Raw genomic sequence first — 22,863 nt, forward strand, 5'->3', positions numbered from 1 at the left:
AAAGTGGCGTTTCGTTAAGTCAGTGCTGCCAAGTTCAGAAAAATTCCGTTTCGTTTATTCGGTCTTCCACGCCCTCTTTCTATTTTCTTTTCATTTATTTCTTCACACCTTTCGTAAATATTATTTTTTTTGTTTCACTTTTGACAATTTTTTTTCGTTAATTTTCACCGACAGTGCACTTATGTTTGTTTTTATATCTTATTTTCATTGCTTATAAAGAGTGCAAGTAAAAAAGCCGCAAAAATGTATATTTTGACAATTTCTTCTATAACATTTTTGACATTCTTGTATTGTGAATTTTTGGCGGACTTTTTACAACTCTCGCGGTGTCGATGGCCAACCTTTAAAACTAAAAGCTTAAAAACCGAAAATGAATTAAGGGCCATGATAATTGCAGACACCCATCTAATTGGCCCCGTAAATGGCCACTGGCTAGACAGATTATATAGGGAATGGCATATGCATCGGAGTTTTCAGGTAAATTGTATAAATAAAAGAAAACAATAATTTACTTAATCGAATTATGATCATAAAGGCCTCTATGCGTCTCTTCGAACCCGATGTTGTTTTTGTGTTGGGTGATCTCTTCGATGAAGGGGATTTTGTAAATAGTCATGATTTCGAACAATATGTCGAACGCTTCCATCGTATTTTTAAGACACCAAGTAATGTGTCCATTATTAGTGCTGTGGGCAATCATGACATTGGTTTCCATTATAAGTAAGTGATAAAATTTGAATTCTAATACCAACACTCACATACAAATTTATCTTTCAGAATGGATAGAAGTTTCATTAACCGCTTTTCCAAACATTTCAACAACACTGGTGTAGAAATTTACACAATCAAAGGAAATCATTTTGTTATGATTAATTCTATGGCAATGCAAAATGATGGATGTGGTTTTTGTAATACGGCACTGCGTGATTTAAATAGTATATCCGGTAAATTATTGTATATCTCACGTAATTGTACATAAGTAGGTGCAAAAACCATATTTTTAAATAATTTTATTACAGAAAAACTAAAATGCCTCAAAAATAAAGATCGCTGCGAAGATAATGAAGTTCTACAAAAACACAAAACCTACAATCGTCCGATTTTGATGCAACATTTTCCCACCTATCGAAAATCGGATGCCGTTTGTAGAGAACATGATGCACCTAGCATTGAGTTATTTCGCGAAAATTGGGAGGTGCTCTCAAAAGAATCCACAGATTTAATAGGTGGGCGTCCATTTTACAATTTTTATATACTTATACAACTATAAACATTTCTACTTCACAATTTTACTGTATGTACATTTTAGGCAAACTCCTAACGCCGCGAGTTGCTTTCGCTGGTCACAGCCATCATTATTGCTTGAATATAAATCGTTTTGGCATAGAAGAATATACAGTAGCTTCTTTCAGTTGGCGCAATAAAGTAGAGCCGAGCTTCTTGCTGGTACGAAATACATCTTTGATATCAAATAGTTTTCAAATTTGTTAATTTGTTTCTCACACCAAAGGCTTCTTTTAGCGGCTCGTCCTACACTGTCTCTAAATGCAATATGTTAGCGCAAATGCATGTCTACAATACATACATAGCGGTTGCGACAATATTAATAGCAACAATTATTTTTCAAATATCACGAAAATTCTTGAGTATAAGTAAAAAAGCTTGAAACCCTCTTTACCAATAAGGTATTATGAACGAAAATGTTTAGAAACTAGCAAATGTTTAGACTAATAGCAAAAGCGGTGTTGGGTTGATCCGGTCACCTTACGAGGTAATTATTCCAAATTTATTTAATTTTTTTTAATTAAAATCTTTTATTTAAATTCTACGCAGAAATCTTTATAGTAGATTTATACCTAGATAAAGTATTATTGTAGTTATTTTAGTGATAATAAAAAGGTATTTTTTATGCTGTCGTGCAATAGTTTAGAATATAATAAATTATATTCTTTTATTTTAAAAGACCATAAATAAATAAATATGTATATATGTTATGAAATAAAACATGTTTTGATAGTATGCTGCAACTTTAAGGAGTATAGGACTTAGATGTTAGGAAGTTACTTTTGTCTATTATATTAGTTTTGTTTGCGTGTCTGCCACCCCTCGATTACTTGTGGTAGTTGCGGAGTTCAACATATCAGCTAACTTAAAAATTGCGAAGCGGTGTAAGCTAAAATAAAAAAAAAAATAAATAAATAATTTTGTATTACCGTTTTGTTTCACAAACGTTCCTAAGACAGTCGGTTGTACCAGAGAATGTAAAGACATAGACAGAGAATGTAAAGACAGTTTTATGTTCTCTGGTTGTACATAACTGGAACATACCCGGATTTTTATCCGGCCGAAGATTGTCAACTTGGCAGCATTCCTCCAAATTACTTCAGGGATGTATAACAATAGAAATAAACCTAAAACAAGTAATATTATCCTAACGTTTCCAAATCAGAATTAAGCCAAAAAAAAAGTATGTTTTAAAATATTTATGATATTGTATTTATTTGTTTTTGTTTTGACATTTAATTTATTAAGTTGTAAAGCAGATACCAAGCGTTATCACAGACGTTCATAATTGGCCCGCAATTGCATTTATGCATATACATATATTATTTTATTGGTTATGATAATTTTTCATTTGAGACTATATGTACATACATATATACACATATGTAAGCATTAAATGACTTGTAATATATGTATATGACTCAAACAAATTACGTACATAGATTGAGATATGAATAGGATTACGAAAAGGCTACTAACTTAACAAGACATTTTTTGATAATGTTTTTTTTTTTTGTTAAATTTATATTTGTATTTTTTTTTTATGTACATATATTTGTATTTTTACGCTAATTTATTGTCCAATTAGTACATACTTTGCTGTTATTTTATTTGTAAGTCTATTAAATGCGTTCTAAATTATATTATTGGGATACACGAATTAATATCTCAGCAAACATCGATTTTTAAGTATTTTGTGCACAATTTTAAGAATTGGTATAACATATTTGTGAAAAAAATATAGTAAATTTTTTATGACCTTTTCGTCTTTTTTCATATTTACATTATTATAATACGTGCAAAGAATATAATAAATTTTTAGTGAACTTATCAATCTCGAATAGCTTATCGTTCTTTAATATTTACATTTACTTTTATAATTCTTGCCTTATGTTGCTATTATATCGACTTTATAGACTTACAGCATCAACTGCCAACTTCGTACTGGCAAATTTTCTTTCTTGTCTTTTGTTTACCTTTCATATTTTTACTTGTTTGCCCAAAAATTTAACGAATTACACCTGTATAGTTTTACTGTTATACAATGACATCGACTCACTCTACACAAGTGGACTTAAATACATAGGCATAATGAAATTCATAATTGGAATTTTTGCTACACATTTAATTTCTAATTATAAACTGTTTACCTACACTACACATTTATTTATGTACATATACAATATTGGCTAAAAAAAAATACAGTAACTACAAAATGCAACAATTATTAACTTTACAGCACACACGGTTTATGAAATGAATTTGGTTTTTGTTTGCTCTTTTGTTATTGTCAATCAAGCTGCTTGTTTCCTGCCTCTCTTGTTTAAAAATGTGCAATTTTAGCATTTACTCTTACTATACTAATAGTAATTGGAATTTGCTTTTTGCAAAAAAATTCTAAATATCTTAGTTTCTATCTCTGTAACTTAATATCTGCCCAGATCGCTTGGACTATCACTGTTAGCCAAGAGATGGGTGAAAGTTTGAGCAGTATTGTCCCGTGAGAAATCCGGATTTGCATTGCGTGGTGGGAAGCATTCCTTGGGTAAAAATCTGCAACGGGAGAGTTAGAGATAATTAAATATGAAAATATACAATATAAAAATTACGTAACTATGCGTTTTTATACGCTGAACTTAATAAACCCTAGTTTGACGCGACGTTTCTAACACTCAGCAGTAAACTTCGGAGATATATAAATGACTTTTATTTCTGAGCTATCGATCTGAATTTTCGCACACGTCCTTTTCTCCGTAAGAAGCTGCTTATTTGTCGGAACCCACGATATCGAAGCTCTACGGGATATAGCTGTCGTACAAACTGATCGATCACAATCAAGTTCTTGTATGAAAAGCTTCTTCACGAAATTTGGCGTGAATTATTGTCAAAAAAAAATACTACTTTCGCGAAATATATTTTTCAGATCTTGTAACGGCAGAATTTAACTGGGTTGAGAGTCCTCGACCGGATAAAAACTCTAGGTCCATTCCGGTTTCGTAGACACGACTTTCAAGGGAACGGAGATAATATATATATTGATTATTGTCTAAGCTAACGCTACAATCTTCGACCAAATTGTTCAGTTTGGAATAGGTGAGCATACTGCTGCCATTCAAACTGACCAATCAAAATCAAGATAAAGATCTTTATAAATAATATCAATATATAGCATTTCTTTTAGGCAACTCCTAGAACTCCGACAGAGTAGATTCCAAGAAATCTATGAACTTTTCCCATACATTCTTTGCTTTAAATATCCTCATGGCCTAACCTATATCGTAAATAAGAAAGCCAAAAATGCACATTGTCTTCACCCTAAGCTATCTACAGCCCAGAAATACATTATTTTAAATATTTGTATATATACATATGTATGTATATATGTATGTACATCTGAAATCGTAAAATAGCTTACCTATGAATTACGGGTGATATTAATTCTGCATCCAGCTTCTTCAACACCGTCGGCCGGTTAGGAAGGACACCACAGTACCAACTATTAACGTTGATAGAACGCCAATCACAGTTATCCAATGAAACGACAGACGATATAAAGGAAATACGTCCGCTTCATTGCCATAATCCGCTTCTGGTATTGTGTAATTTGCCAAACAGTCCGATACTGAAACATTCAATTTATGTGAACCAATACGACCGGCACCTATCGCGGCCTGTGATCCAAATGACACCCAACCAGACATGAGCGCACCCGCTGCAGCACCAGCCAAAGCACCCTTCGTATTACTCCATGGCACCAACATGCCAAGCGTGAACATACCAAAAGTTGTGCCACCCGCAATGGCGGTGACCGAGGTGGCAACGCTCAAAATACCACTTAGCTTCTCCAGCACGAATATCAATGCCATTGCTACTGCGCCAAGCACAACGATAACACTTTTCACCAAAATATTTGTTGCACGTTCACTTAGTTGCACCTTAAAACTGCCACGCACGATATCCTGTAGGAATACCAAAGCCGTTGCATTGAGTACGACTGAGAGTGAGCTTAACGCGGCGCCAAAGACGCCAGCGATAAAGAGACCCGGTATGCCTTGTAGATGACCAACAGTTTGCATAACATAGATGGGCAGTAACTGATCGTCGTTCTGTGGGCAAAAACAAATTCAACTACTGGTTTGTTAGTATAACATACATACATGTACTATGTGTGTACTGTGTTTGTAATTTACCGATATGAGTCCGGCATTTAGCGGATCGCAATTTCTATAGAAATCGAAAACCAACAAACCGGCAAAGCAGCAAACTGATATGAAGAGCACAACGCCCAGCGTAAAGATTACAATCGAGTGTTGACTTCTCTTCAATGTGGGCAAAGACATGTAGCGCTGCACCATGGTCTGATTGACGCTATTAAAGGCAGTCCAGTAGGTGAAACCGCCAATCAAGACGGCCCAAAATGATTGTCGCTCATATAATGATGGGGTTATACTGTGAAGAAGAAGAGAAAAAGATGAACATTAAAATGAATTTACAACAATTTTTTTTTAGAAAAATCCTGCCAACATTAGGGGCTGATTTGAAACTTCATATTCTTCGTACGCTTAAGACGCTCTATATAACTTGTCGGGGTAAAAGTTTACGTTTAAACCGAAAGGAAAAGTAGCGAAGTATTAGGGAGAAGGGAATTATTAGGGAATAAGGAAACATTTTCCACGTCTCTCTGTGAATGCTCAGTCCTATCGCAGATCCGACACAGAATACTAGGAATCCATCAAGTGCCAAACCATGAATGGATGTCTACAAAAAGCATATCGGACATTAGTAGCTTCCTCGAAACCACAAAATGGTTTGAAAGAGAAGTTGAAATGTGATAATAATAATAAAAAGATCTACGACAAGTGCATCAAAATGACTCAGCTAGTGCTAATTGAGCCCGAAAGAAGATGGGCTGCACTCCCACCTATGTACCTACCATTTGTTTCGGTCAATGCAGAACTCCCTTAATGAAGTAAAGTTGGTTTCAAGAGAAGCCTGTGAAAATTACTTGTCGCAGTTTTTCGCCGAGAAACCAAACAAGTTTTACAATGATGGAATAAGGTCTCTAGCGGAAAAAGTGCAAAAAGTGGTCAACCAAAATGGTACATATTTGCTTCATTAAAGTTCATTTTACAATAATGGAATAAGGTCTCTAGCGGAAAATGTGCAAAAAGTGGTCAACCAAAATGGTACATATTTGCTTCATTAAAGTTCATTATAAATACAATAAAAAAATAAATTGAAATTTGTTTAGAAATACGAAAAGACTTTTTCGACTACCCAATAGTTTTGTTTTCGATTCTTTTAGATTTGTCAGAAAAGTAGGAACGAAATTTGGATGTTCGGACTTCTCGAACTCTCTCTTTTTTATTATTAAATACCACAAAGCAGAATTTATAATTATTAAAAAAACAATAAATGAACTTACTTAAAGAAAATGAGGCGCCCACCTTCAGAGGCGTGCTTAAATACTGGTCCAGGTCCACCTGCAGCTATCGTACCCAGTATAACTACAACCACCAGCGCAACGAACATTACCAATGTTTGCCAGGCATCTGTATGAACTACGGCTTTTATGCCGCCCTAAAAAGGAGAAAAATATTTTAAAATACAGTAAAGCAATAACAACAATGTGTAAATATGTAAAAGCACTTGAAAAAAGTGGAAAAAATTAAAAAAAATGTATTTAATTATTATTAATTAATTATTTTCAGTTAAATGACTTGTTGATTTAAAGCTGTTAATTTCTGTCAATTTTATAGAAAATATAGTTATATTGTATGTTCAAAAAATGTATGTATTTTTTTTTTAATTTTTTTCAATTATTTTGTTTTTAAATTTTAATGAATGAAATTTTTTTGTTTTCAGATATAACATAAGTGAATGATACCAAAATTAGGAAAAAATATCAAAATTTATTAATAAAAAAACAGTGTTTAAAATCAACTATAAAGCAAAGGATTAACGATGATTGAACACACCGTCAGCGGTAAGTGAAAAATAATTTTATAATTTTATTTTTAAAAACCCCTATTTTAACAGACTTCAAAAATATAAAACACTAAATTGCATTTTTTAAAAATAATCCTCCACTTACACCATTGTTGAAATATGACAGCCGTCAAGCTGCTCAGCTGTCAACTTTGTTGAAAAATTACAGATTTAATGCTTGACATTAATTATTGAAAAAATTCCTATTTTTACAACAGCTGAATTTATAACTTAATTTACTGTCAGTAAACCAATTAAAAGTTTATTACAAAATAGTAGTACTCACAATCAATGTATAGATCACGCAAACTACACAAATGATCCCACTTATTACGTATATGTTGACGCCTGTAACTGTAAAACACAAAATTACAAAGAAAAACTATAATTAGCGAGCACGGTATTTGTAGTTCCTATAAAAGCATTATGGGAAAATTATACCAAAAAAAAAATTAGGTATTCAAAGTTTCAAAACACCAGTTCGCAATTTTTATTTACCTTGATTAAACGCTATTGCCGGCACATACAAAATTATTGGCAAGAAAAATATCTGTAAGGAAAATAGTAACGATGAGCTGTAATTTGTTATCAAGCACAAAAAAGCGATTATTTACTGCCTTAATTACTGAAAAATGCTATAACAGACACTTACATCCAAAACGGTCTTGTTTACAAATGACATTTACATAAATAACTGTTTTGATCCCTGCACTTTGTAAGTGACGTATCTACTTACCTCATCCATAACAAACATAAATGAAGCGATACTACGCACACTGGAACTGAAACGCATTTCCAAGTACTGTAACAAAAAAAATAAAATTTTAAATAGCTGAAAAAGGTTAATACAATTTTTTTATGATATTCCAGGCTTACAGTTATCTTTTTTGGTTTCTATAAATATTTTTTGTTATATGGTTCGATTGCAATTTTCCGTAATTCGTTTAGCGAATTTATTTTATATTCCTTATTGGCGCAAAACGAATTCTCTGACGTGGATACTTCAGTTCAAAGATGGTGATAAACTTTAATATTTTTAGTCATTATTTCTTTACGAAAATATGGCTAAAAGTTTTTTCTATTATTTAAAAATTTTGCTTATAGTTTATATGTAAAGACATGGAAGGTTAAGATTCACTGACGTTCACTAACTAGACTGTTCTATTCTTAATCAAGCATTGGATATTATAAGGACATCAAGTACATATGTATATCATGGCTATCCTAAATTACGTAGGTAATATTGAAAATTTGTAATATTTAGTAAAAGTATCCAATATAGGAAGTCAATAATCATATAAAGCAGAGATGGGTGTTCATAGACAGTAAGAAAGGCTCGAATCTAAGTTTTTTTTCGTAGCTATAATCTATAGGTAAAAAATATCGACAAAAAAAATAAAGTTTTATATCAATCAATAGTCCAACGAGTAGATCAACAGCCTTCAGTCTTGTCTCCTCACCGGACAAAAAAACTGTAACAGTTCAACGTCTTTTTAGACAAAACTACAATTCAATGCTATAAATTTGAACGGAACCATTAGAAGATTGAACCATTAGAAGATACAAATTTAGACATATGGTATATCTATACTACTGTGATCAAATTGAAAGGTGAAGGTAGTACTGTTAATGGCATCTATGGTAAATTTCACGTCAAACTATCCATTAGTATTTGAGATACGCGTCGTTTTGTGAGGCTCTAAAAGTGAATTCTTCAATTTTTACTTTCTGAATTTATTGAACAAAGAAATGCGATACTGCACCATCTCATACTGCATTGGTTATTCGTGGTCATTTCGCCACCACATTTTCAACTAATATCGTGTCGCAACCACCGCATTCGCCTGATTTACCTTCGTGTAACATCTGGCTATTCAGCAAACTCACATGACCACTCCGAGAACACCGTTTTGACTCAATTGAGGATATAAAAGCTGAATCGAAGAAGGCTCTGATGGCCATCACGACGGAGGAATTTTCCAAGTGCTATGATGACTGGAAAATTCATTGGCATAAGTGTATTGCAGCGGGAGGGTATTACTTTCAAGGAGATGAAATGGACAAAATTCATCTTTCAATTTGTTCACAATAGTATTATACATATAAGTAGTCTAAATCAGTCGGTCGGGTCCCGAAATTTGAAATTTCACCAAAAAGGAGCGGAGCCATGCCATTGTCCAATTTTCACACAAGCTCCAATTAAGCCACCTCATATTATCTCAGAGATAAAATTAATTCTTTTTGGCGTAATTATTTATTGATTTATCAAGTTTCATCAAGATATCACCATTTTTACTCAAGTTACAGCTTGCACGCACGGACGGACGGTCAAACAGACAGTCACCCGGATTTTAACTCGTCTCATCATCCTGTTCATTTATATATATAACCCTATATCTATCTCGATTAGTTTTAGATGATACATACAATCGTTAGGTGAACAAAACTATTATACTCTGTAGCAAGAGGTTGCAAGAGTATAAAATAAAAAACCTGTTAGGAGAAAGTCCGGCTTAGTTATATAGACGGAAAGACGAGAATTTCAAAAAAAATGTTTTTCAGTAAAGTGCAAATCTTTATATTTGTTCAACATTTAATAAGTATTTGTGTTTAAGTATATTTTAATAGCTTGATTACACAGCTTTTGTGAGAAGTATGTATAAATATATGTTCTAACACCTTTCTTTATAGCTGTATGTTAGAGGGTGCCGATTTACAAGAAGCCTACGGATCATTCTGAACAACTTTGCCTAAGTGACTATGAGTCTAAAATCGATTTCAAGCCAGCAATTTGTAAAACAAAAATGGGTGTTTGTCAGTTTTTGAGAAATCCCAATGAAATTTAATACGTAGATGCATTTTGATATTCTATTGATCATTTGTCGGAATCGCCAAGAGCGGTCAACTCTAAATATCCATGCAACCGATTTTTTAGATTTTTTAAACTTCGCCTTAAAAATCGCTGGATCGAAACCAGTTTTAAGCCCACAATCTCCTAGGCAAAGTTGTTCAAAATGTTCGGCACAACATTTCTCTCATACGCGATTTTATAGTAAAAAATCGATCCTCTCTAATGTATATTTACATAAATATGTGTGTTATCAAAACATTTTATAAAATTGATAAAAGATTAAGTCAAAATGACACATTCAATTGGGAGGGCCAAAGTCCGCACCACACGCTATGAAGAAAAACACTTTTATTAACTATCGATAACAACGTCACCTCATCTACAGTAATAGAGAAATTAATGATATAAAAAACAGTTGTTGTGTGCTGTTGCTGCGAACGTCTTTTATATGTACGATTTTTATTTTTATTTAATTTGCAATATCAAACAATTAAATCAAGGTTATTTATGAGCCTACATAGAAATAAAAAACTATCAAAGAAGTTCATTCACATACTGGCTGATCTGTAATAATTTTAAAAGTTGTCCTTTTCATTGTGCCTCACCTCACCCTCTTAAGTTAAATGATATACTACTCTAGGCAAAAAAATAGTTAGACTTATTAATTAAAATTTCGCGCGAAAACCCATTTCTCGACATATTTTTTTTCTAAGTTGGTATGACTGTCGGTGATATATGTACATGTATGTGCCAAATGTCGCATCAAAATTATCATTAGTGTTTAGTATACGCTTATCTTTCTGGAGTACACAAAGTACTACGAGTACATTCGGCGAATTTTACGATGAGTGAAATTATTCAACAAAGAAGTTCCATTAAATTTTGTGTGCGGAATCAAATTTCTGAAAAGTTGAGAATTTTTGAAAAGACCTTCCGTGATAATTGCTTCTCGCGAGCAAGTGTTTTTGATTGGTACACATTATTCAAAGTGGTTCGAGAACGCATTGACGACGAACCACATGCAGGACGACTATGAACATCTACTGACGATCAGCACTTTATTAAAACGAAAGAATCCGTGCCTGAAAATCGACGATTAACAGTCAGAAATCTTACTGGCATCGTGGAAATATCGGAAGGATCAGTGAAAACCGTTTTTGAAGTTCTTAGGGCCTAAGAACAGTGAAAGCACGAGTAGTTCCAAAACGACTAAAGTAAAAAAAAAAAAAACAGCGTCTTTTTAAAGTCTGTGAAACAATGCTTTCCGACTACCAGGATGTGCTGAAACGTATTATTACTGGCAATGAGTCTTGAAACTATGTTTACGACCCGGAAACAGACGATCAGTCGGCTGAATATCGTGGCAAAGGTGAAGCAAAGACGAAGAAACCACGTCAAAGCTGTTAATGATCAAGGTTATGTTGACAATTTTCTTCGATTGTCGAGGTGTCCGAATTCCTTTCGACCGGTCAAACTGTCAACAAGGAACACTATTTATATGCTATGCGTCGTTCGCGCGAAACGATTCTTAAACAGAGACCGGAATTATGGGCCGACAACTCTAGATTTTTGCACCATTGCATTGGTTCTTCGTGAGTTATTCAGCAAATTTTCAACTAATATCGTGCCGCAACCACTGTATTTGCCTGATTTAACTCCGTGTGACTTCTGACTATTCAAGAAACTCAAACGACCTCTCCGAGGAAACCGTTTTGAATCAATTGAAAACATTTTACGAGAATCGCTACGCGCATTGAAGGCTATTCTAGAAATTGACTTTAACAACTGTTCCGAGTATTGAAAAAACATTGATACAAATGTATTGGGGTCAAGACGACATATATTTTGAATAATAAATTAAGTATTTTAGAATTATAAACAAAGTCTCACTATTTTTTGCTCATCGTAGTACATTCGCTTGTGCTCATAAAATTAAGCCTTTGCATTGGAAAATCACGTTTCAGAATATAAAGTCATCGAAATAGGTTTTCAATTGTATAATGGTATCAAAAAAGGGTTCCGCTATCTGTGTCGAAATGGTTTAGAATATATTTAGAGAAATAATTAATGCGGTTGGTGAAAAAATTTAAATTGTTTCATATTTAGCCATAATTAAGCCAGAGTAACAAAAGTCGTTATTGCAATGATCTACTTAAAAAAAAAATTAAGAAAGTTGAAAGTGTATTGTCTTACTAATTTACCTAAATACGTGTTTTTGAGAGAGTTCTAAAGAATAGGCAAAAATAAAAGCTCAGCTCCATTTTATTATTGTTATTGTTTTATTCAAAATTATTGCGAAAATAACGAAATATTAGACTTTTTGTATTGGAAGGGTTAAACATGTTTTTAATATTTAAGAAAACAAATGATCAATGAAAATTTGTGCTGTAAAAAAACGAGAAATGCGACATTTAATGACTATACTATATATACTATACCCTACTAACTGAACGATCAAAATCGAATTTTTGTATGAAATCTTTGTATTGGGTCGTCGAAAAAATCTTTTCGTATTTCTAATCAATCTTTTTTTTTATATTAATAATAATAAATAAATAAACAAATATGTACCCTTTTGGTCGACCACCTTTTGCAATTTTTCCGCTAGAGACATTATTCCATCAGCTTAAAGCTTTCATCAATGTACATCGAAATTTCAAAATTTCCAGAACGGAAGCGATCGAACCATTGTTGTGCTACACGAACTGATACAGCATCGTCCCCGTAAACTTTACGAATTTCATTGGTGGTTTGCATGGCATTCTTATCTTTTTGATACAAAAATTTCAAAACATACTGAATTTCTTTATTATTTTCACTCATTTTTGAACAGCTGTAACTTTTTTTCAACTTCCCCGAATTTAATTTTTTTCGGTTAAATGAAGCTTCAAGTCTCACCTTTCCAACACTATATGGTATGATACAATGGTATTGGTATCTCTGGAAATATACGACTTCAAACACATCTATTGACAAAATACGAAAAGACTTTTTCGACTACCCAATATTTATGATGAGTATTATTGTTTCGGTGCAACCGAAGTAAACGCGTTTTTTTTGGTTTTTTCTATTATCGCAACACAATTTTTTTATCTGTAGTTATGATATTATGATTATAAAACTGTTATCAGGCATTAAGCATCCGCCATGAAATTTAATCCATACTAAATTCCTTATTGTAGTTATAAAAGAGAAACCTAAACATTTATCTAAAAATTTGATATATTTTAAGTTATTTCACTTTATTAAATTAAGGAGATAGTCTCTATCCCAGAAATAACTTTAAGAGATAAAAAAATACATCTATTCTAAAATATAACGGCTGAAAACGCGCCAGATCAGAAATGCCTCGGCTATCCATTAATTTTACATTTTAGACTCAAACCTTCTGAGTACGAGTCTCAAACTCGACTACGACGACGCTTAAAATTATAATTATGTAATAATCATACATACCTCATAGGAAGATCCAACATTTAAAGCTGTAAACACGGGCAAATACACTCTCGACACAACAAATGCCATTAAAATAACCGATACAATAATCAACCAATATTGAGTACCGTAGCTGTAGATTTCCGATGGTACGCCCAGCATAGTTACGCCTGAAATGTAACTGGAAATGCGAGATAAAGAAAGAGAGTGAAAAGTTCATATTTAATGTTAATATAGCTTAAATTTACTGCTCTTTTCTGAAATTCGAAATATTCGAATCCCAATCATTTTCCAAAAGCAATACTAACCTGGCAACTAGGCTCATTGCTACTGGAAACACTTTCAGCCGCCTAGAGCCCAACAAGTATTCACTCATCGCTTTGGAACCAAAATCCGGTTCTTTGTGTTTATTCATCTCTAAATTAGTAATTGGTTTAACCGGTTTTATATTCTTTCTAAAATAAACAAACATTCCTTTGGTTCATAAATACGCATTCTACAATAGACGTAGATATCACGTAGATATACCTTATATAACCGAAATAGATACCCGTTCCTGTGGATAGCAACAGCATTCCCACAAAAACGCAATAATCCGCAATTGAAAAGTGAAATTGCGAATATTCCGCATATTTGAGTGTCTGCAAATGAACAAACAAATAGAAATATTAAGGTATTTTCATAAAATTTCATTATTTCGAAAGGCTCCTCCTCATCTCTTTAAGTGCTCAGTCAACATTTTTATTGGTTATAAATTTATATTTATTGTTTAAAGGTTTAGTCAGATTGAGTGCACAGTATTCCACAGTAGTAAGGGGAGTACTTGTATGCCTATTTCGATATATCTAAAAAAGCTCGTAGTGTATTGTGCGAGCAAATTCGATGTTGTGAAACATGGTTATTGTTTTCAAGGCGCTACAATGTCTGTTTATTGAGATGCAATATAGCAATGTTGGTATTTAACGCTATGTTTCTCCAGCTGAAAAAATTCATTATTATTAGTCAGAACTACTACGCCGTTGGTTCATATTCTACTGATTAGATAATGTATAGAGGCGAATGGGTTTGGTAGGGCAAAGGTCGACGTGTCTTTTGTCAACAAATACGCATGCAATTTAGAAAAAAAGTCGAAGAACAAAGACTTTATAAGGATTTCATCCAATATTCTCAATATACAAGTATAATAGGAATGACAAGATGTGTGACCGTTATAACGACAGCGACGCGATACGAACTTTGTAGTTCCAAATCAATGCGATAAAAGCTGATGAGAGGCAAGAGGAAAGTTTTTTGAAATAGAAGAAACTTCAAGTTGCAATAATTATGGTTATAAATTTGGCGATGAGTAGAGCTGTTGTAGTTTTGGCAATATGCTGTCAATAGAGCCATAAGATGTTGAAACCAGAGTTTCAGCTAATCTCTTACAAATCATGAGGAAATTTTTTCATAAGCGTAGTAAAACTCAAACTTTTTTATCCGAATTATATATGTATAAGGTCTAGCAAAAAGTAATCGATTATTTTTCCAATAGATTTCTTTATGTTAGTAATCTGTATCTCGCGTTGTATAAGTTCGGTCGGGTTACGCTATATAGCGTTTCGTACCAAAACATTGGTCCAGGGTGGTCAACGACTGGCTAGCAATGAACCACACCAAGTGCCTCCGAGTGGCCCGCCTAAAGCTCGGACATAAATTTAAATTTAAAGAGCAGTTGCGTCGAGAAAACCGTCTAATAGGGCTAGATTGTGGCAAATTCTGAAGGAAGGCGTTTCGTACTAAAACTGAAAAGAAACTCGTTAGGTTCGACCGTTATGTAAGCACGGTTTCGATTGAGCAGGAGCTAAAGGATTCTTTAATAAAGCGGAACCATCTAAATAGGCTGGACATAAAACGAAGCTCGGTGTATAATAGTATAGGTACTACACGAGTTAACGCAAAAAAATAAAACAAAAAAAAAACACTTGGACCGAATTTCTGTCTGCGAATAGCAACGAAATTGATCCATATTCGAAGCAGATGTCGAAAAGTTGATCACTTACGATAACGTCGAGCTAAAATGGTTGTGATCGCTAATGGCGACCAGGAAAGTTTTCTATGTGTTTATTGGAATCGACAGGGTATCAGCTTCTATGACCTGCTCCCCTACGGCGAAATTTTTAATTCGAACCTATACTAGCCAGTTTTTGTCAATAGTAGAGGAATTGTGTTCTGCCTGTGTCTGTCACAATGAGTGTCTACACATTTCGATGGTGACCAGCCGGGAGCTTGGTTGGGAGTTTCTTTTGCATTCAAGTGCCAATGAGTGCCCAGCTTTTGTCAATAGTAGAGGAATTGTGTTCCATCAGAACAATGACAGGCCACACACTTTGATGATGACCAGCCGAAAACCAGACATACATACATCGGATAGTCCCTAGTATCATGTGATTACTACCGGTTTCTATCTATGACGAATGTTTTGCTGGTGAACAATTCGTCTCAAGAGTAGTTTGTAGTGAGTCGACTGTCTGTTTCTATGTCTGTGGCAGTGGCATTATGCAATGTCAACACATTATTGAACAAACCAATGTGTCTTTAACCTACATCGAACCAGTCTAATTATGCTAAAAAAGCCTTCAATTTATTTTAAAAATTATATGCTTCATTTTGCTGGACCTATTATAAAAATTTCTGGAACAAGGAAGAAATCTTCGCTTTCTGTCTGATATGATCTTTCTTGAACTTTTTATGACAAACATTAAAAAAGTTAATAATAGCATATTTCCAGTTATTCGTTTGCTTAGTTCTTATCTCAAACTTGCTCAGCATTCCTTTAAAATGAAATAATTCGCATCGACACACTCGACACTCAGACGTCTCGCATAACAGTTAAATAATAGTAATGAACTTTATAACGCCTGCTTAAGGCCTTATTATAATTAGCATAAACAACTGTTTTACGCTTCACTTAGAATAACTTTTATACACACTTAGGTACATATATATGTATGTATATCTGTAAATTAGTACGTTATCACGAGGTGTAATGCGTTGCCAGGTACTCAATATTTATGCTCGACTTGTTCATTATATCGAGATTTTGAAACCACCCGCGAAGTTAATTAAAATATATAATTATATATATGGAACTGTACACTTGTACTTTAAAATATTAACTTGTAAAGACTAAAGTGCTACATATGTGACGTTTCTTCTCTGAGCAAGCCCACTATGCTAACTACATGTACATATGTATAATGTTTCAATTGACATCGCGTGCTGTCTAATGGACTTTGAGCTGTCCGTTGAGAAGCGTTCGATGCTTTAGTAATTTATTTTTAATTAAACATTAATTGTTTGCGACTCAGACAACTTTGTTTTAGTTTTAAATACAGATGTACATATTTCAACAATTTTATAGGTATGCCAATAACCTAACGTAACCTCATCTAACTTATAATCGTATATATTTTGTTGCGTAGGTGTTTATTTGATATTATGGGAAAATCCAATCCATTACCTCGTTATGAAATATTTACAAAACCCGTGGACTTCCCCTCAATTATTTTTATTTCCGTTAATTCACAAGTTTGAGACCTTTATTGCGATCGTGACTCTACAGATATAAATTCCATTTACTGATATTGGCTCTCACTGATATTGGATCACTCAGTAGTTCTTAGAAAAAAGCTTTCATTTAGTACCGATTAACAGACCGCCAAACAAAATTTATATATGTATTAAATAAAGGTTAAGGTCTTTCAGATTGTTCTCATTGTATGTCACATCACATCACATCACATCATGACCGTAACGTGCCGGTCTTGATCATCACGGAAGAAGTACGGCCCAATGACGTGTGAATTGATGCCTGACCAATAACGCATATTTTGCTTATTGACGAAACAATTCAGTCCGACATGAGCCTCATCGCTGAATATTTTTCGATGAAAATCCAGATCATTTTCAAGTTGTTGCTCAGGCCAATTAACGCACATACGACGATTCTGGTGGCTTCAGTTTTGGCGTCAATTTGATCTTGTAAGGATGTAGGCCAAGATCTTTTCGCAAAATTCGCCTCAACGATGTCACAGAGATGCCCAACGCTTGAGAACGACGTGTGAGAGACTGATTTAAGTCTTCCTAAATTGATGCGCTAGTGGCAGCAATATTCTCGACATTACGGGTAATTCTTTGTCTTTCTGGCACGGGAGCATTTTGAACTGTGCCTGTGGACTCAAATTTTTCCACTAGACGTTCAGTTGTGGATGTGACGATTATGACGACCATAAATTTAACGTAGCGCTTTTAAATTTGAGGCCACTGACTTCGAATTTCGGTAGTAAATTTTAATAATTTCGACTCGTTGTTGGATCGTATATCTCTCCATGATAAAATGAAAAACCTTACTGAAGAGAAATGTCAAAAGAGTGGGAAAAATATGGCGTCATTTGCTGTTTCTATCGGTCTACTTTTGTAGCGTCTCTTTTAAAAAACTTTTTACTTGATAGTGCATTATTGACCGAGGAATTTTAATATGACCTATTGTTTAGGGTCGTCATTAAAGCTTAGCTTCGAATTGCTTTTTTATAGTTCTGATCCTGCTTTCTTCCTACCCAACAAACATTTGCTCTCTGATTCAACACGATTCTCAAATCTGCTGTCCTTCGATTACACTACTCAACAAATGTGAAGGAAAAATTTGTGACTGCGATGTTCTAAGAGGTCTGTGTGGTATTTGAGGTGTCTTGGTTACGGATTTAAGTTCAAAAATTTTCCATTTATTTTTATCATTTTAATAAATGGTGGTGGTTTGACTACAAAACAAAAAATCGTACTATCATTTTCAGTTTAAGCAATTCAAAATTAAGTTTCCAAACTCTACTTATGTTAAAAATAAAGAACTTCATACTATAATAGGTTTTTTTTATTCGACAGAAAAAATTTAAAATTTTAAAAGAATAATGTCCCCTACAAGCAGCATGTAGATATGTTTTTATAAATATGTGCAGACTTTCACTGTTATTGTAGGTTATAATTTGTTTCTTTGATAACATTTATGGAGTTGAAAAATCTGAAACGGCCGGCTGGAAACGTGTGGGTAATAATATGATAAGAAAATCATAAAACTGTGACGCCTAACTGATATAAAAGCGATTCGGTTCTGTGTTATTCAGACAATGCTAAGGATCAGTTAGTGCAATAAATTTATGTCTAACGCGTAAATACAAAATTTAAAATATTTGATTTTATAAAACATTTTTGGCCATATCAAGAGTGTCTTTCTATAGAGTTATGCGCAATATTCTATTTAATCGGGTTCTAATTATTTTAAGACCCGTATTACGGTTTTCAACCCAACTGCATTTTGGTTGAAGTTTTGAAATTCGGTTTATGGTTTACAACTGAACCTGTCAAAAAACTTTCATTTGAAGTGCTGTCAAACTTCAACTTTTTTTGGTATACGGTTTTCAATCCTGTGGCAATGTGGTTGACTAGAGTATCCAAAGTTTTCAACTACTAACAAGCAGTTGTAGTTAAACACTAATGAATTTATTTATTAATAGAAAATGAGAAATGGATAATCGACATACCGATTACAACAACGCTATTTTCCATATGCTTGACTTTATACCGCCTATATCGATATGTGGGATATACGTATCTCAGCAAAATTAAGCGGCGAATGTTTTCTTAGTGACCTTGCATATTTTTCGGTTATTAAGCAAGGTAGTCAGGTTAAGCTAGGATTTTCAAAACAAGGATTTTTTACGCCTATTGCAAACATTAGAATACTGAACACATTCAGTTGGTAAAATAGTGAAAAAAGAACTATATTCTCTGTTCACTTGGCTGTAGTGTCGTAACATTCAGATCAGTTAGCGCAGTTAATAAATCTTTTAAATCAGTTAAACTGCACTTTTCAAAGGCAGTTCTGGGAGATTATCGCAAACGATTGTTAAAGTTTGGCTTTTTTCAATAGGCTAGACTGTCCTAATACATTTATGGAACTATGTAGCCACGATTCACAACTTTGCCAATAGCGAATATTTAATTCTTGCACAATACCTGTATAATTTTGAAGACACCTACTATACTTTTACAACTTATAAACTGCTAGTGTAATGCGTCTGCACTTAGCCCTTCATAACATACTTAATATTTATTTTTATTTTCCAAATACTCGCATACTTTGGAACCTGTACTGATTCACTTTCATTTCATTATACCCTTATAGATACATACAATAGTTTGCCTCCAGTTTTGTAACACCCAGAAGGAAGCGTCGGAGACTCTATGTCTGTCTGTCTGTATATGCGTGGACTAGTCCCTCAGTTTTTAAAATAACGATCTGAAATTTTCACACTTCCTTTTCTCGCCAAAAAGCTGCTCATTTGTCGGATCCGCCGATATCGGACCATGTCATACAAACTGAACGATCAAAACCAAGTTCTGGTGTTTAAAGTTTTTATTTGACAAGATATCTTCCCGAAATTTAACACGAATTATTTTCCAAAGCATTATAAATCCATAAGCATCCATAAATATCTGGCACACAATCTGAACAATCGGAATAAAGTTCTTCTAGGGGAAACTTTTTTATTTCTTCACGAAAGCAGGGATTAATTATTATCCAAATTTACATATGTATACCACAATAGCCGATCAATTGTTCAGTTCAAACTGTCAGAGATAGCTGCCATAGAAATCAAGTAGTTGTAAGGTAAACTTTTGCATTTGACAATGTATCTTCACAAAAGTTGTCACAGGTTATTTTCTAAGATAATAATGTAATATACGAAGAAATTGTTCAGATCGGTTAACTATAGCATATAGCTCTCATACAAACTGATCGATCGGAATCAAGTTCTTGTATGGAAAACTTTTGCATTTGACAAGATATATTCACTAAATTTGTTGTAGATTATTTTCTAAAGCAACAATGTAATATCCGAAGAAATTGTTCAGATCGGTTAACTATAGCATATAGCTGTCATACAAACTGAACGATCGGAAGCAAACGCTTGCTTCGGAAATTTCCTCATTTGACGATATATCTTCACGAAATTTGGTATGAGTTATTGTTTATAGAAATAATGTAATATCAAAAGAAATTGTTCAGATCGGCTCACTATAGCATATAGCTGCCATACAAACTGAACGATCGGAATCAAGTTCTTGCATGGAAAACTTTTGCATTTGACAAGATATATTCACGAAATTTGTTATAGATTATTTTCTGAAGCAACAATGTAATCTCCGAAGAAATTGTTCAGATCGGTTAACTATAGCATATAGCTGCCATACAAACTGGGCACATATGTAGTTACTAAATGAAATACACCTTCGGTGCAGTCGAAGTTAACGGTTTTTCTTGTTTTTATTTTCAAAATGCTTGCACACTTTGAATTTTTTACCGTTTTTATTTTTATATTTTATTTGTGTATTTATTTTGTTTTTTTTTTTTTATTTTTTAAACAAACATAGTTGTTATTTTCTTGTTAAACATAAAAATTAGTTAACAATTTAAGAACAAAATGTGATATGGAGACAATATTCTTAAACATTCCTTATTCATATCAAACATTTTTCCATACGAATTTCATTTCTGTTAACATTTCGAAACATTTCTAAATTTTATCAAAAAACTGAGTACAAAACATAAATAAATGCAGTATACATATTTTCTTGATTTTTGCACACTGATAACGTTTGTTATTTTCACTCGTTTATATTTTTAAATTTTCTTGCTTATTTTTAAAATTTTTTGTTTTTGCTTCTGCTCTCTTTTTACCTTGTCTGGCATTTTTGGTAGTGATAACGTTGAACCACGCGACTTTGTTTTGTTTATTTACAAAGTTGAGGGAGGTACAAAAGCGGAAGCACCGTTGCTTTGTGATCACTTAGTTGCACTAAAACGCTAGCCAAAAGCAATTAAACTCTTACGTACATAAATATATGTACATATGTATGCACAGCAATTATTCACGTTACGTTGGTGTCAGCACAAGTTTATAAATAATTCTCAATCAAACCAGTTTTATATAATCACTTCAAAACTTTCTTCTGCTGCTGTTTCAATATTCATCGAGTTTTTCGAAAGCTATTAATTGCAGCAAAATACAAAAGTGCCGACAGTGACGTTGCCCACACGCATTCACATATACACATACATACGTATGTGTAAATATATACAATATTTTGTTTTGAGTGAATTAGCTAACAATCGCTCTTCGCCGTCAACACACTACGAAAATTTATCCACACGTCATGCGCACATAGATTTGGTTGCGAGTATTATTATTATTTTTGTATTTTTTCTTTGGTTTGTTGCAATCTTTAGCAATTTCTTTCAAAAATTTTCCAATAATTCGAATGCCACGAAGAAACAGCGCAATTAAGTAGAAACAAAATTGTATGTAGTAAGTCAAAAGTCAAAATAACTGCCGATGGCGGAACTGTGTGTGCTGTCGTTGGATAGAGCAACGCGTGTTTACTGAAGGTTGGAAGCACACGGCAGCGACAACGTGTATGGTAAAACTGACTGAGACGGTTTTTATATCTCACGTCAGGTAATAATAGCGAAAATCTATGATTACGTCGCTTGCAAAGGCAACGCTGCTCACTCGAGTCATTCAAAGAACCACGCACATCAACAAATCAAAATGTACTAAGCACATTGTGGGCCGAAGCCGAGCAAAAGGCCACTGAGAAACACAGAGAGAGTGTGAGCATCAATTGTGCCAAAGGGAAATGGGTAGCGCTTTTGAGCTGGCCGATTTTCAACTTTGGACCGTGTACCATGTATTGAGCGCGATATGCATATCATAGCCACACACCTACACTTACATGCATAAATGAATATATAGAAAAATTTCTCAATATATTGAAATATGTCGTTTTTGTATAGAGCTCGCTGAGTATAGTGTGAATTTGAGAGCATTTATTTCGTTTAGAAATGTTTTAATTGTGAAGGGTTATTTAAATAATTAGCCACCACTGTGCCATCTTCGTTTGTTGCACTTTACAAAATGATACATATTAATTTGAAAAGCTACAAAATTTTTTTTTAGAAAATACTATATACGAATTTATAAATGAGTTTTTTTAAGTGTACTTTACTTTTTATGTATTAAATAAAGGATTTTAGTTTTTATAATCTCGCGACATGTTACAACCGAGATCACACATATAATTGTTGTTCAGCGAATGTTTGTATCACCTAAACTAAAAGACTTCCTTCTACGCCCAAAAAATGTCGCAATCGGACAATAACTTTACAAGGTCTCGTTCACTAAATATATGGTCCTAGTGCATATGGCATA

General features: G+C 33.5%; 1 protein-coding gene and 1 pseudogene across 1 annotated transcript; one reads left to right on the plus strand and one right to left on the minus strand.

The window, feature by feature from the left end:
- The first annotated feature begins 144 nt into the window (after positions 1-144).
- LOC126752474 (metallophosphoesterase 1 homolog) lies at positions 145-1,711 on the plus strand. The gene is made up of 6 exons (XM_050463290.1): positions 145-477; positions 536-720; positions 778-944; positions 1,020-1,226; positions 1,310-1,446; positions 1,511-1,711. Exons 1-6 carry the CDS (start codon positions 244-246, stop codon positions 1,664-1,666), a joined length of 1,086 nt encoding a protein of 361 aa, XP_050319247.1. The 5' UTR covers positions 145-243; the 3' UTR covers positions 1,667-1,711.
- A 757-nt stretch (positions 1,712-2,468) lies between these two features.
- Positions 2,469-22,192, minus strand: LOC126752466 (sodium-coupled monocarboxylate transporter 2-like; annotated as a pseudogene).
- Positions 22,193-22,863: the final 671 nt, after the last annotated feature.

Source organism: Bactrocera neohumeralis, chromosome 3 (genome assembly GCF_024586455.1).
Source record: "Bactrocera neohumeralis isolate Rockhampton chromosome 3, APGP_CSIRO_Bneo_wtdbg2-racon-allhic-juicebox.fasta_v2, whole genome shotgun sequence".
NCBI classification, from domain to species: domain Eukaryota; kingdom Metazoa; phylum Arthropoda; class Insecta; order Diptera; family Tephritidae; genus Bactrocera; species Bactrocera neohumeralis.